The sequence below is a fragment of the Alosa pseudoharengus genome, unplaced genomic scaffold (genome assembly GCF_046254945.1).
Source record: "Alosa pseudoharengus isolate Yale_2024_CS ecotype anadromous, Long Island Sound unplaced genomic scaffold, YU_APseudo_1.1 YU_APseudo_1.1_scf_15, whole genome shotgun sequence".
Classification (NCBI taxonomy): domain Eukaryota; kingdom Metazoa; phylum Chordata; class Actinopteri; order Clupeiformes; family Clupeidae; genus Alosa; species Alosa pseudoharengus.
Window position 1 is genome coordinate 34,670,978 of NW_027468620.1, and position 15,000 is coordinate 34,685,977.

The 15,000-nt window shown below is 44.3% G+C and overlaps 2 protein-coding genes across 2 annotated transcripts in view; one reads left to right on the forward strand and one right to left on the reverse strand.

The window, feature by feature from the left end:
* The window catches only part of golga7bb (golgin A7 family, member Bb), a 20,179-nt gene extending 13,567 nt beyond the window's left edge, over nucleotides 1-6,612 (forward strand). Inside the window, exons 4-5 of the mRNA XM_076285158.1 lie at nucleotides 3,422-3,523; nucleotides 6,520-6,612. Of these exons, the coding sequence (XP_076141273.1) occupies nucleotides 3,422-3,523; nucleotides 6,520-6,612 (195 nt within the window). The remainder of the gene's footprint in view (nucleotides 1-3,421; nucleotides 3,524-6,519) is intronic.
* Nucleotides 6,613-8,511: 1,899 nt separating this feature from the next.
* Nucleotides 8,512-15,000, reverse strand: part of crtac1b (cartilage acidic protein 1b) — a 48,260-nt gene continuing 41,771 nt past the window's right edge. The window contains exons 11-14 of the mRNA XM_076285159.1: nucleotides 12,315-12,460; nucleotides 10,814-10,856; nucleotides 10,213-10,356; nucleotides 8,512-9,473 (exon numbers count right to left, since the gene is read on the reverse strand). Of these exons, the coding sequence (XP_076141274.1) occupies nucleotides 9,349-9,473; nucleotides 10,213-10,356; nucleotides 10,814-10,856; nucleotides 12,315-12,460 (458 nt within the window). The 3' untranslated portion in view covers nucleotides 8,512-9,348. The remainder of the gene's footprint in view (nucleotides 9,474-10,212; nucleotides 10,357-10,813; nucleotides 10,857-12,314; nucleotides 12,461-15,000) is intronic.

Below are 15,000 nucleotides of genomic sequence, written 5' to 3' on the forward strand. Positions count from 1 at the left end.
CTGAATCCCCCTCCTGTTTGTTAGCATTTCAGCTGAGATGAGAATATAATAAATATTAAAACTGAGGTCACACACAAGAACATGTTCAAACACACACACACACACATACACACACACACTCACTGTTTAGAAGAAGTCTATGAGAGAAAATAAACAGCCCCCTCTGCTGCGTCATGGATCACAGTTTTGTCCCCCTGCATCACCATGGTAACACACAGGACCAGCTCACTTCTTCCACTCTGTCATGATATGAACCCTACACCCCCCCCACACACACACACACATTTCAACACCTCACTCACAGACACATACACACTCACAGACACATACACACTTTCACTCTTTCTCTCTCAGAGACACAAACACACAGGGGCGCAGGAGATATTTTGAAAGTGAGGGGGACCAAATTGTGAACACAAACCCATAGTGAAATCAGATTTCCAGATATCGGATCGCCACCTCTGGCCCACTTTCGATCATCATATTTTAATATAACTTGCCAGAATATTAAGATAATACCATTGATTGTTTTCAAAATATTGTTTGATTAAAATTGTCAAAACTGTGAGATGAGCACAATGCCAGATCTGCCCTCAGACCAGCTTCTTGCTATGTGCTATGTGCAATTCTACTAATTTTTTTAGATTGATTTAACACTACTTGGGCCAATGGTAGAATACTCTAAAAGCAACATGATGTTGATATTTTATGAAGCCATGAATTAATCATCATGCCTATGATCCAAACATACACTACATGATCAAATAGCCTAGTTAGGCCTACAGTACCTAAATTGTCTGGTATAAACCAAATCAACTCTCCACTATGTGTCTGCAGTTAATATTTATGCAATGTTAGAACATATTGGCTTAACAAGTTACCAGTCTAGAACACACAGAAAATTGCAACAGAAAGTTGCCTTTATAATCAACTATTTGTTCCAACAGCATTTAAACAAAGCATTTATAAAATTGAAAAAAAAAAAATATTACATAAGAAGTAAAATAAAATACTGTTACTGTAGTAACTGTACCACATTATCCCAAGCTTCAAAGAGCTCCCCATGTCTGTGACAGCCAGACGTGACACCGCTAAATTCTCAGCTTGTTTATGCCCCACAATGAACGCGTAAGAAAGGCCCATCACTCTGGGGTGTGGTAGCCTACTCTCTGGGATTTATGCACCAAGGTAACTGAAGTATCCAATTTGTGTCTTGAAATTATGTTTGAAATAAATGTCTTAGAACAAAAACTTTGGGTAGGCCTATATACTTGTATTTTATAGTTAGGCTAGTGAAAACGAGTTGATCATTAGGCTAGTTGAGTTTGTTATCAATAAACATAACAGCTAATGTCATGTTGAGCAGGAGATAGGCTACCATAAATCCTCAAATTATGCCCGGGATTGATTCTATTTATAGCCGGACACAGGGCTCGAATTATCTTTTTGTCTTTAAGGGGGTCTCTCTATCTCATAAAAAGTTGACACACCCCGCGCATAGCCTAACAAGGCGATACAATGAAATAGCCTAGGCGCAAGTGGCGCTTTTGCGCAGTACAGTATATGCGCACGGTAGGCCTAGGCTTTACCTTGACACAGGCATACAACAGACATAGATTTTTCATAGAAATTGATTACTTTTAATTAATTTCAACATATTATTGATTATAATAGTCCATATCTCATTTCAATTTCACAATACAAAGAAATAGACTGTGTTCTAGTAGGCTAATGTGTTGAACTGTGGAAAATTAATAGACGAACAATTTTGGAGTTTGCACTGAGATATTGTCGGGTAGCCATTGAATATTCCGACATCAGAGATTGCTAACAGGTGTTTCAAAATAGCTGGGAACTTTCCGGAGCTCTGAATGGCAGAGGATAGCTAGATCATCAGACAACACAATCATTGTAGGCTGCATTATGGGCCATAATGTATGGCTTTGTCAATCAACATAGAATAGGTAAAGCGCAAGTTCAACAGCAAACAGGACTTTTCAGCACGTATCAAACCACGTAGGCTAGCCCAATGAACGCCTATGCAAATAGACAAAACACTCACATCAAAGCAGGGTGACTTCTTCAGATTTGCGAGTGCTGTCAAATCGATAAGGTTTGCTCATATAGTCTAGTGGTGTGGTGGTGAAGTGTCATGCTGCGTTCAAGAGCGTAGGTCTACGTCCCGTAGTACTATTTTAATTTAACGTCTTTAATGGTAAGAGATCGCACAGGGATGGATAATGAGCGGTTGTTTAAGATTAAATTACAATGCCAGACACCTTCAGATATGAGAGACCCCCTCAGGTTTTTGACTTTGTTGCTTTCATGGGAGCCAGTCGTCACTCTATGGGAGCTCGGCTCCCTCTGGCTCCCACGTAATTGGACAAATAAAGGCAGGTTCCCATATTTGCCTATACCATACCAGCAATTGCCATCAGTCCACCAGCACTAGAAGACATTGCTTCGATTTAAGTCAATGAAATAACACCTCTCCCAATATTTTATTATATTGTTGGTTGGATTAATAAAGTCGTTTTCCTACCATGGGTCTCCAACACACGTTCTCAAGCTCAGAACTTGCCGCCCCTTTCGAGCTAATTGCCAGAGGCTGAAGCCTACTACATTTAATTGTTGCGTGACTCAAGGCATTCCAGCCTACGAATTTAATAAAAAGTAGCCTACTAAATCATGCATAATTAAACAATAACTCAATTTAGGCTACTTGGCTACGCAAAAAGGTTTCTATTACAGCACAACCCCTATTCAATGAATGGCTGCCTTGTCTCGCAATAAACAGCGGTGGAAATCCCGACACTTTTTCAACTGCATGAAACATAACAGTGAACCATCAAATATCTCCCAGAGTTCAGTGCCCATCAGTCCCAACATTTAGCAATATAATCAAACAGTCCAAAAGTAAATTAGATCCCAAACCAAACCGAAAATGTTATGCTTTTGATGGCGTACCAGTATGCCGCTCCAAACGAAAAGCATCTCTAATGATGGTTGTTAGTAGACAAACTGGCTTCAGATATCCAACAGAGTGAATATGAGATTGTGCAGTCTTACAGTACTGTAGATGGCTGTGGTTAGTGATGTGATGCTGTTAATGGGGAGTTTTACATAGTTAGCGCAAACCCTCTAGGTTATTATTTATTTAGCGTATATAAGGCTTTTATTCCTTATCAAAAGTGAGGGGGACGACGGCTGTCTCTTCAGCACTGCGTGGGACACATCCCCCACGTCCCCCGTGCCTCCTGCGCCCCTGCAAACACACATACACACACACAAGCATAGGTAGACTACACTATTTGAATAACATATTTCAATCTTTCACTCACACATTCAAACAAACAGCATGTTGATGTACTACTCTAAAGTGTACTGTATGTGTGTGTGTGTGTGTGTGTCCACTCTGTAGGTGCTGAAGAAGATCTCTGGCTACATCCAGGAACAGAATGAGAAGATCTACGCCCCCCGTGGCCTTCTCATTACAGACCCCGTTGAGAGAGGCATGAGAGTGGTATCCTTTTGAGAAAGCTACACCGCTAGGCTGAACGCTAAGCTACACCGCTAGGCTGAATGCTAAAGCTAAACCGCTCGGCTGAGAGAGGCCCGAGAGTGGTATCCTTTTGAGAAAGCTACACCGCTAGGCTGAATGCTAAAGCTCAACTGCTAGGCTGAGAGGCATGAGTGGTATCCTTTTGAGAAAGCTACACCGCTAGGCTGAACGATAAGCTAAACCGCTAGGCTGAGAGAGGCATGAGAGTGGTATCCTTTTGAGAAAGCTACACTGCTAGGCTGAATGCTAAAGCTCAACTGCTAGGCTGAGAGAGGCATGAGTGGTTTCCTTTTGAGAAAGCTACACCGCTAGTCTGAGAGAGGCATGAGAAGGAAAGCTACACTGCTACACAAAATGCTAACGCTACACCACATCTAAATGCTAAATCTTCAAGTGTCAATGCCTAAAGCCTAAACTGCTAGTTTGTGTGTTAAAGCTAAACCACTAGGCTGAATGTTAAAGCTACAACACTAGGATGAGAGAGGCATGAGTGGTTTCCTTTTGAGAAAGCTACACCGCTAGGCTGAACGCTAAAGCTCAACCGCTAGGCTGAGAGAGGCATGAGAGTGGTATCCTTTTGAGAAAGCTACACCGCTAGGCTGAATGCTAAAGTTCAACCGCTAGGCTGAGAGAGGCATGAGAGGTTTCCTTTTGAGAAAGCTACACCGCTAGGCTGAATGCTAAAGCTCAACTGCTAGGCTGAGAGGCATGAGTGGTTTCCTTTTGAGAAGGCTACACCGCTAGGCTGAACACTAAGCTAAACCGCTAGGCTGAGAGTGGTATCCTTTTGAGAAAGCTACACCGCTAGGCTGAGAGAGGCATGAGTGGTTTCCTTTTGAGAAAGCTACACCGCTAGTCTGAGAGGCATGAGGAGGAAAGCTACACTGCTACACAAAATGCTAATGCTACACCACATCTAAATGCTAAATCTTGAAGTGTCAATGCCTAAAGCCTAAACTGCTAGTTTGTGTGTTAAAGCTAAACCACTAGGCTGAATGTTAAAGCTACAACCCTAGGATGAGAGAGGCATGAGTGGTTTACTTTTGAGAAAGCTACACCGCTAGGCTGAATGCTAAAGTTCAACTGCTAGGCTGAGAGAGGCATGAGTGGTTTCCTTTTGAGAAAGCTACACCGCTAGGCTGAATGCTAAAGCTCAACTGCTAGGCTGAGAGAGGCATGAGTGGTTTCCTTTTGAGAAAGCTACACCGCTAGGCTGAACACTAAGCTAAACTGCTAGGCTGAGAGAGGCATGAGTGGTATCCTTTTGAGAAAGCTAAACCGCTAGGCTGAAAGCTGAGCTAAACCTCTAGTCTGAGAGAGGCATGAGAAGGAAAGCTACACTGCTACACAAAATGCTAATGCTACACCACATCTAAATGCTAAATCTTCAAGTGTCAATGCTAAAGCCTAAACTGCTAGTTTGTGTGTTAAAGCTAAACCACTAGGCTGAATGTTAAAGCTACAACACTAGGATGAGAGAGGCATGAGAGCAGTATCCTTCTGAAAAAGCTGCTAGGATGAATGCTAATGCTACACTGCTAGGCTGAAAACTAAAGCTACATGGTTATGGCTGAAAGCTAAAGCTACACCAAAGATTCTGTAGTTAACTAAGATGAATCATAAGACGATTCACCAATGGAATGAAATAGTTCCGGACTCCTGAATAGGCGTGTCAAAACTTTTCTCTGAATAAGCAATAATAACTTATTTAATTTTGTATACTATTTTTGTCTTTATTTGTTTCGTTTGAAAATTACAATTTCAATGTCGGAATGTTAGGGAGACATGTGGCTTGTAGAAAATGGGTTCAAAACTTACATCGCTGAATGTAGGGCTAAGGGATTGGTCATATTCCGAGAACATTTCCATTTCTCCCATAGGAATACATAGACACTGGACCTCCCGCTAGACTCCTAAATGGGCGTGACAGCTTCGAACCCCACGTCACAACGTGGCGGAATTTACCCTCTTATGAATCGTCTTGCTTTATCAACCGTCTCTGGCTACACTGCCAGGCTGAATGCTAAAGCTAAATGGTTATGGTTGAAAGCTAAAGCTACACTGCTAGGTTGAATGCTAAAGCTACATGGTTATGGTTGAAAGCAAAAGCTACACTGCTAGGCTGAATGCTAAAGCTACATGGTTATGGTTGAAAGCTAAAGCTACACTGCTAGGTTGAATGCTAAAGCTACATGGTTATGGTTTAAAGCAAAAGCTACACTGCTAGGCTGAATGCTAAAGCTACATGGTTATGGTTGAAAGCAAAAGCTACACTGCTAGGCTGAATGCTAAAGCTACATGGTTATGGTTGAAAGCTAAAGCTACATTGCTAGGCGGAATGCTAAAGCTACATGGTTATGATTCAAAGCTAAATTGCTAGGCTGAATGCTTTGCTACATGGTTATGGTTGAAAGCTAAAGCTACATTGCTAGGCTGAATGCTAAAGCTACACTGCTAGGCTGAATGCTAGAGCTACATGGTTATGGTTGAAAGGGGAGCATACCTATGTTCCCCGCTTTGTATGGGACCGGGGAAACATAGGGATGACCCCGTTGAAAGCTAAAGCTAAACTGCTAGGCTGAATGCTAAAGCTACATGGTTATGGTTGAAAGCTAAAGCTAAACTGCTAGGTTCAATGCTAAAGCTGTATGGTTATAGCTGAATGATAAAGCCACACCACTACTTCGGCTTGTCTGAATACAAAAGCTACAGTATGTGAGAACAGGAATAAACCTGTGTGTGTGTTTGAGATTGTAATTAAACCTGTGTGTGTCTGTGTGTTTGAGATTGTGATTAAACCTGTGTGTGTGTGTTTGAGGTTGTGATGGTATGCAGTGTGTGTACGATTGTTATAGTGCGTGTGTTTGTGAGATTGGGCTGGTTTTTGTGTGTGTGAGATTGCGCTGGTCTTTGTGTGTGTGTGTGTGTGTGTGTGTTTCCTTGACCACCGGGCTCAGATTGAGATCTGTGTGTTTGAGGACCGTTGTTCCAGCGGGAGCTCGAGCAGCTGCAGTGGCAGTGGCAGTCCTGCAGGGGGCAGCGTGCGGTGACTGGAGGAGCAGCGCCGGGGCGTCGGCTACGGGGGGGCGGGGCCAGCCAGCATCCGCATGCTGAAGCACGAGAGCACACGATTCTGAACACCACACACACACGATTCTGAACACCACACACACACACACACCATTCTGACCACACACACACATGATTCTGAACACCACACACACACACCATTCTGAACACTAAACACACACATGAGAAACACCTCATCACATCTAACAAATAGACACACCTCATACGACACCCTGACACACACACACACACACACATCTCTGTGACTGCTGTAGTGCTCTTCTGTGTTCCAGGGCCCCATATTTCACCTGTCCATACGCATCCTGGTGCTGCTGACATTAACTTCTCAACACACACACACAAACACTGTACAGTGCAGTGTGTGTGTGTGTTTGTTGCCGTAAAACTTTGTGATCACATGAAGCAGTCAACACTGTGTGTTGACTGGATTCTGTGTTTGACACAAGAGTGTGTGTTTGTTCATCTGAGAGTGTGTTGTCTGTGTTTACATACGACTGTGTATGTGTGTTTACATACGCTGTGATGCGAGACAGTATCCTACCCTGGACTGTGATATTTATACTGTATTCAGACTGATGTCGCATGTAAAGGTCTGTTAGTGAGTGTGTGTGAGTGTGTGTGTGCCGATAAAATATGTCTTGAATCTGAGTGGCCTGTGGGGTAAAGGCACAACATACTGCCAACAGTTTGTCTAGGCCAGGTATGTGTGTGTGTGTGTGTATAAACGCATGTGAATGTGCTTGGCTATGGTCAGTTGGAGGATGACCAGAAAGTCACTCAGTATTATACAAAAGCTATATTTATTTGATTATGTGTGTGTATGTGTCCTTGGGGAGGGGCAAAGGCCGAGACTGAAGTGCAGTGAAGTTTTTTGAAGTCTGGCAAACACACACACACATACAAACACATAAACACACACACACAAACAGAAAGAGAGCTTTAGAATGCTCAGAGGGATGCAAGCTCCATGGCAACTCTTTGTAAGGACCAAGTTTACATGCCAGACTTTTCTAAATCTGATATATTTCCTAAATATGTATTCTACTCTCTATTTATAGTCTCTATTTATACAAATGTATTTTAAACTATTTATTTATGTAATCTCTTTATATCTTAAATATGCTGCCTGTATCTGCATCTGTGGGGGGAAGGGATGTCATGTCTTCCTGTGTGTGTGTGTGGGTGAGGTGCAGCCTCCTTAGATTGCATGGGATTCTGACACTGCAACCACACACACACACACACGTCTGATATCATTATGTGTTCACTGAAATCTTCAGATAATCTTCCTCTCTGAGGTCATTTCCTGTTCTAGCGTCATTGTGGTGCTGCAGAGATGAAAAGTAAAGATAGACTGAAACAGTGACAGAGTGGCATTGTTCTTATTTCACACACACACACACACACACATTCCGAGTATACCCAACCTCTGTGATTGGTATCTGGCATGGACAAGCAGAGTCATTGAGATGATACGAGTATGTCTAAGAAAGAAGAAGAGAGTGTATCAGACAGGGAGTGTGTGTGTGTGTGTGTAAGTGTGTGTGTGTGTGTGTGTTATTCAGTGCTGCCATGTGTGGGTACTTTAGGAATAAACACAGACAAATGACATAGAACTGGCCAACACATCAAATGCAATACTTTATACCTCTTTTTACATAATTACACACACACACGCAAACACACACACACACACACAAATACAAATCACACATTATAACAAGAGAAGAAAAGATTTAATGTTTTATTTTAAATCTGTGTAATGCGACTGTGTGTGTGTGTGTGTGTGTGTTTGTGACCTATCCAGAAATTTATGCTGGTTTGAAACTTTGAAACTGTTTGTTCAGACTCTCCAAAACATCAAGCATTCTGTCCGTCTCCATAGAGATGCCATGTCTCTACAGTGATGCTGGACCCTGGGGATGTGTCCGTTTCTATAGCGACGCTGGGCTCTGGGTGTGTGTCCGTTTCTATAGCGACGCTGGGTTCTGGGTGTGTGTCCGTTTCTATAGCGACGCTGGCTTCTGGGTGTGTGTCCGTTTCTATAGCGTCGCTGGGTTCTGGGTGTGTGTCCGTTTCTATAGCGACGCTGGGCTCTGGGTGTGTGTCCGTGTCCGTAGTCACACTGGACTCTGGCGGAGTCTGGTTCTTCCACCTGTGAGGGAGCGGAACTCTGCAGAACTACACAGGACATACAGTAGAACCCAACAGGAACCAGGCGAAGAACACAATGCCGTCCTCAATCTCAATAACACACTCAGCTTCTCTCTCTAAATGTACAATGAACACATACCACATGGCTTTCTTTCTCATAACAGCTCACACCAACCACAGGGAGAACCACTATAATAGTGTTTGACTGTGTGTGTGTGTGTGTGTGTGTGCCTGTCTGTGTGTGTGTGAGAGAGAGAGACAGGGTAAGGGGTGTTCACTACTTTGGGTTTTTATGTAATGAAGGACCTGCTCTGTCACAATGCATGCTGTGTGTGTATGTGTGTGTGTGTGAAAGAGAGAGAGGGAACTTGAACTAAGGACAAGGCAGAGAGAGAAGAGAGGGAAGGAGAGAAAGAGGAGGAAGAGAAAGTCTGACGGAGGAGTGGAGAGGAGGAAGTCTGACGGAGGAGTGGAGAGGAGGAAGAGGAAGTCTGACGGAGGAGTGGAGAGGAGGAAGAGAAAGTCTGACGGAGGAGTGTATCTCAGGTCATCTGGGATGAGAGCAGTAGGGAGAGCAGCAGAAGGATCCGTTCCACACCAACACACACCCCGCTGCCTCCGTCACCGCCTCCGCCCGACTGACCCCCCCCGAAATACGCCACCTGGGCTGGAGACACAGGAAGCACTTCAGTCTGGAGTTCCGTTAGGGAGGAAGTCAGTTAGTAAGGAAATACGTAAGGAAGTTAGTAAGGAATCAGTAAGTATGCTAATAAGGAAGTTAGTAAGGAATCAGTAAGTACGCTAATAAGGAAGTTAGTAAGGAATCAGTAAGTACGCTAATAAGGAAGTTAGTAAGGAATCAGTAAGTATGCTAATAAGGAAGTTAGTTAGGAAACAGTAAGGAATACGTATGTTAATAGGGAAGATAGTCAGCAAGTACAGTGTTAATGACACAATGAAGGTCCTATGAATGATATGAAGGTCCTATGAATCCTGAAGTTAACGGAAGAGCTGCAGCTGTGAATTAGCTGAAATACTGTAAATCATTAAATACGACTGAGGCTCAGGAGTGTGGACTTATATCCTTATAAAGCCTGCGTGTGTGTGTATGCGTGTGTGCTTCTGCTCAATCTCTATAAAACCTGCTTGTGTGTGTGTGTGTATGTGTGTGTGTGTATCCATGTGTGCTTCTGCTCAATCTCTGTAAAACCTGCTTGTGTGTGTGTGTGTATGCGTGTGTGTGGATCTGTGTGTGCTTCTGTTCAATCTCTATAAAACCTGCTTGTATGTGTGTGTGTGTGTGTCATATAAAATCTGCTTGTATAGTCATCTGTATCCTGCTCATCTAATAGTGTCAACATTTACACACACACACACACACTGGCAAATGACAGATGTGCACGTACCCACACACGCCGTGCCCTCATCGTTGGGCTCGTATCCGTGGTTACACCTCTTGTTGGCGCGACACTTGAAGCTTCCGTAGGTGTTGGTGCAGACTGGACGCTCAGGAGGACACACTGAGGGGAACTGGACACACTCATCTTCATCTACCCACACACACACACACACACACACACACACATATAAAACGTATATATGTACTATACAAATAGATGAGGGAACTGGATACACTCATCTTCATCTACACACACACACACACACACACACACACACACACACACACACACACACACACACACACACACACACACACACACACACACACATGTAAAACGTATATATGTACTATACACATAGACTAAGGGAACTGGAAACACTCATCTTCATCTACACACACAAAAACACACACACACACACATATAAAATGTATATATGTACTATACACATAGACTGAGGAGAACTGGACACACTCATTTTCATCTATACACACACACGCGCGTGCACATATGCACTCACACACACATACATACATACACACACACACACACACACACACACACAAGATATGTATAAATATGCACAAACACACACACATCCACTTACCTGTGCAGCGGCCATGTTCGTTCACCGCAAAGCCGTGTCCACACTGCAAACAGAGTAAAGGCGATATTACTATGTGTGTATGTGCGTGTGTTTTAGTTTGTATTTATGTTTTAGAGTGTGCATGTCCGTGTGTGTGTGTGTGTGTGTGTGCATGTGTTTTAGTGTGTGTGTGTGTGTGTGTGCATGTGTTTTAGTGTGTGTGCATGTTTTAGGGAGTGTGTATGTGTGTGTGTGTGTGTGCATGTGTTTTAGTGTGTATGTGTGTGTGTGTGTTTGCATGTGTTTTGAGTGTGTGTATGTGTGTGTGTATGTGTTTTAGTGTGTGTGTGTGTGTGTATGTGTTTTAGTGTGTGTGTGTGTGTATGTGTTTTAGGGCTAGTCCACACGTACGAAACCGATCTTTTTTTCCTCCGTCTTCCCTGAAACCGCATCAAGAATATTTGCGTCCAAACGGATCCATCTCAACACGACTCAACACGTTACTTCATACCCCAGGCCTATAGGTGGCACTGTTTCTTTACAGAAATTGACCAAAGTTTTTGCTTTACAAACAGACAGAATAGGCTATGACAAAATGGCTAGTGCAAGGAAACAAGAATTGTTTGTGTAAACTTTATTTTACGGTTTGTGAAGGGTGCAGTCCCGTCCTTTATTTAGCTAACGCGGGTAGGCCTACTAATCATCTTTACTTTCTTTGGTTGTAGGATAGTCTGTGATTCACATTAGTTTTGGCTATCACCGCAATTAGGCTACTAAACGCAAGGCTTACCCAAGTTCTAGGCTACTCTGTCGCCACATTTATAATATTGCTATAAAACCTTCGTTAGTAACAGTCAATACGTTTGCCTGCATCAAATCAAATCGCGCATTTGCATTCAGTGTGCTACCATCGGCTTAACGTGAGTTCTAAGCGTCTTTGTATGCTTATATCTGATTTCACTCGACTGTGAATGCATGTATATATGTTGTAAGACATGTAAAATAAATGAATGACACTGGCACTACGCACAAATTAATGTAGCCTAAACTTACACCGCACTTTCCTAATAACTTAAGTTCTCTCGCGTCACTGACAGTAGCTAGAATGCATTAAAAAACACCGGGAAAAAACAGTGTTCAGTCCACCAAGTCATAAGCTATCGGCGCTGCGCAGCACCAGTTGTGATATTTATCTTACGGAGTGTCATGTATGAAAACTAGTATTGTTAGGCAATACTATAAGTGCAAGTCCAGGGCAGCTGAGGTGTGGCGATGACATCATCGATACGCAAGCAGGATGTGCGGTTTCGCTGTCTAAACGAATTCAAACGGGCTACGGTTTTAGATTTCTCTACTCTGGGACCAGGTTTCAGAAAAGTGCGGTTTCGGGCAGTGCGTTTACAGGATTCGTTTGGACGCTCGGCCAAGACGAAGCAAAACCTCTGCGTTTAACCTAAAAAGCGTCTCCGTGTGGACGGGCCCTTAGTGTGTGTGTGTGTGTTGTAGTGTGTGTGTGTAAGACCTCCATCTCCGGGGCTGTGGTGGGCTTGTGCTGGTCTTTTGGGTAGAGAACCTCCAGCACTGTGTTCATGTCACTGCGGTCCAGAGGTTTGGCCATGGAGCGCCCATCTGGCCAGAACACCTCCACACTCGTCGCCAAGTCTTTACCTGTGCGAGCACACACACACGCACGCACACACACACACATATCCACACACACACACCAACGCATACATGCACGCACGCATGCACACACACATATCCACACACACACACGCACGCACGCATGCACACACACACACGCATACATGCACGCACGCACACACACACACATATCCACACACACACACATACACACACACGCATACATGCATGTACACACACACACACACACATATCCACACACACACGCATACAGGCATGCACACACACACACACACACACATATACATATACATAATATACATATATACATCAACACACACACAAAGATATGCAGAGTTCAACACACAGAGGGATGTACATATGATTACGGCTTCCACACACAGTTGCGTTCCGTCAGCGCATGCCAGTGGGGGTTCCCGACGGTAGCTATGCAAATGACTTGAAGTATAACCGTAATTTGATTGGCGGGTGTCCGTTGGTGCAGCAAAAGTTGAACTTCTCGACGCGAGCGACTGGAGCCACGCGACGCAACGCAACACAACGCAACGCAACGCAACGCAACGCAACGGACCCACAATTCAGTTCGGCAACGGATGACGTAAGCCCACGTAAAGTGGACGGGATGCGTCTCCAGCACTGCACTGCACGCAGGTGTGTGTGGGAGCCGTTACACACACACACACACACACACACACAGATGTGGAGATTGAGCTGCATCATGTAGATTTAGTTTCTCATAGACTCCTCTTGTCTCCACTCCCATCAGTGAGCTTTTCATTCGTATTTTGGAACCTGCATACTGTAGTTGTGTTTGGAACCTGCATACTGTAGATGTGTTTGGTGGCTCAGATCTGTGGCTTGTTTATGTGAGGTTTTGCTTTGTATTTTGTGGCTTGTACTGTCGGGGGTCAGCAAATACCCCTTAATTATTCTCTTGAATCTCTCACCCTCCACCATGGCGGTAAGCAGTGTTGTAATTCCACTACTTTTACAAATTAGGTTTATTGAGTATGTGAATGTTCAGTACCCATCATATTGACATTTTAAAAGCAGACTTAAAAGTAACTCAAAAGTTACTTTCTCTAGTAACTAATTACTTTTGATATACAATAAGGTAATTCAATTAATTTTGAAAGAAGTAACTAGTAACTGTAACTAATGACTAATTTCCAGTAACTTGCCCAACACTGGCGGTAAGTATTCTCCCGAACCTGGGGTGTCTGGAGAATTGCCTAATTGTAAGTAGCGTAGTGGTTAAGGAGCTGGGCTAGCATGCAGTAGTAGCGTAGAGGATAAGGAGCTGGGCTAGCATGCAGTAGTAGCGTAGTGGCTAACAAGCTGGGCTAGCATGCAGTAGTAGCGTAGTGGTTAAGGAGCTGGGCTAGCATGCAGTAGTAGCGTAGAGGATAAGGAGCTGGGCTAGCATGCAGTAGTAGCGTAGTGGCTAACGAGCTGGGCTAGCATGCAGTAGTAGCGTAGAGGATAGGGAGCTGGGCTAACATGCAGTAGCAGCATAGTGGTTAAGGAGCTGGGCTAGCATGCAGTAGTAGCGTAGAGGATAAGGAGCTGGGCTAGCATGCAGTAGTAGCGTAGTGGTTAAGGAGCTGGGCTATTATGCAGTAGTAGCGTAGTGGCTAGGGAGCTGGGCTAGCATGCAGTAGCGTAGTGGTTAAGGAGCTGGGCTAGCATGAAGTAGTAGCATAGTGGCTAAGGAGCTGGGCTAGCATGCAGTAATAGCGTAGAGGATAAGGAGCTGAGCTAGCATGCAGTAGTAGAGTAGTGGCTAAGGAGCTGGGCTATTATGCAGTAGTAGCGTAGTGGCTAGGGAGCTGGGCTAGCATGCAGTAGTGTAGTGGTTAAGGAGCTGGGCTAGCATGCAGTAGTAGCATAGTGATTAAGGAGCTGGGCTAGCATGCAGTAGTAGCGTAGTGGATAAGGAGCTGGGCTAGCATGCAGTAGTAGCGTAGTGGCTAACGAGCTGGGCTAGCATGCAGTAGCGTAGTGGATAAGGAGCTGGGCTAGCATGCAGTAGTAGCGTCGTGGCTAAGGAGCTGGGCTAGCATGCAGTAGTAGCGTCGTGGCTAACGAGCTGGGCTAGCATGCAGTAGTAGCGTAGTGGATAAGGAGCTGGGCTAGCATGCAGTAGTAGCGTAGTGGCTAAGGAGCTGGGCTAGCATGCAGTAGTAGCATAGTGGCTAACGAGCTGGGCTAGCATGCAGTAGTAGCGTAGTGGATAAGGAGCTGGGCTAGCATGCAGTAGTAGCGTAGTGGCTAACGAGCTGGGCTAGCATGCAGTAGCGTAGTGGATAAGGAGCTGGGCTAGCATGCAGTAGTAGCGTAGTGGCTAAGGAGCTGGGCTAGCATGCAGTAGTAGCGTAGTGGCTAACGAGCTGGGCTAGCATGCAGTAGTAGCGTAGTGGATAAGGAGCTGGGCTAGCATGCAGTAGTAGCGTAGTGGCTAAGGAGCTGGGCTAGCATGCAGTAGTCTGAAAAGTTGTAGGTTCAATTCCCGGATTGGGGCAAACCCATACCTGCCAACACTC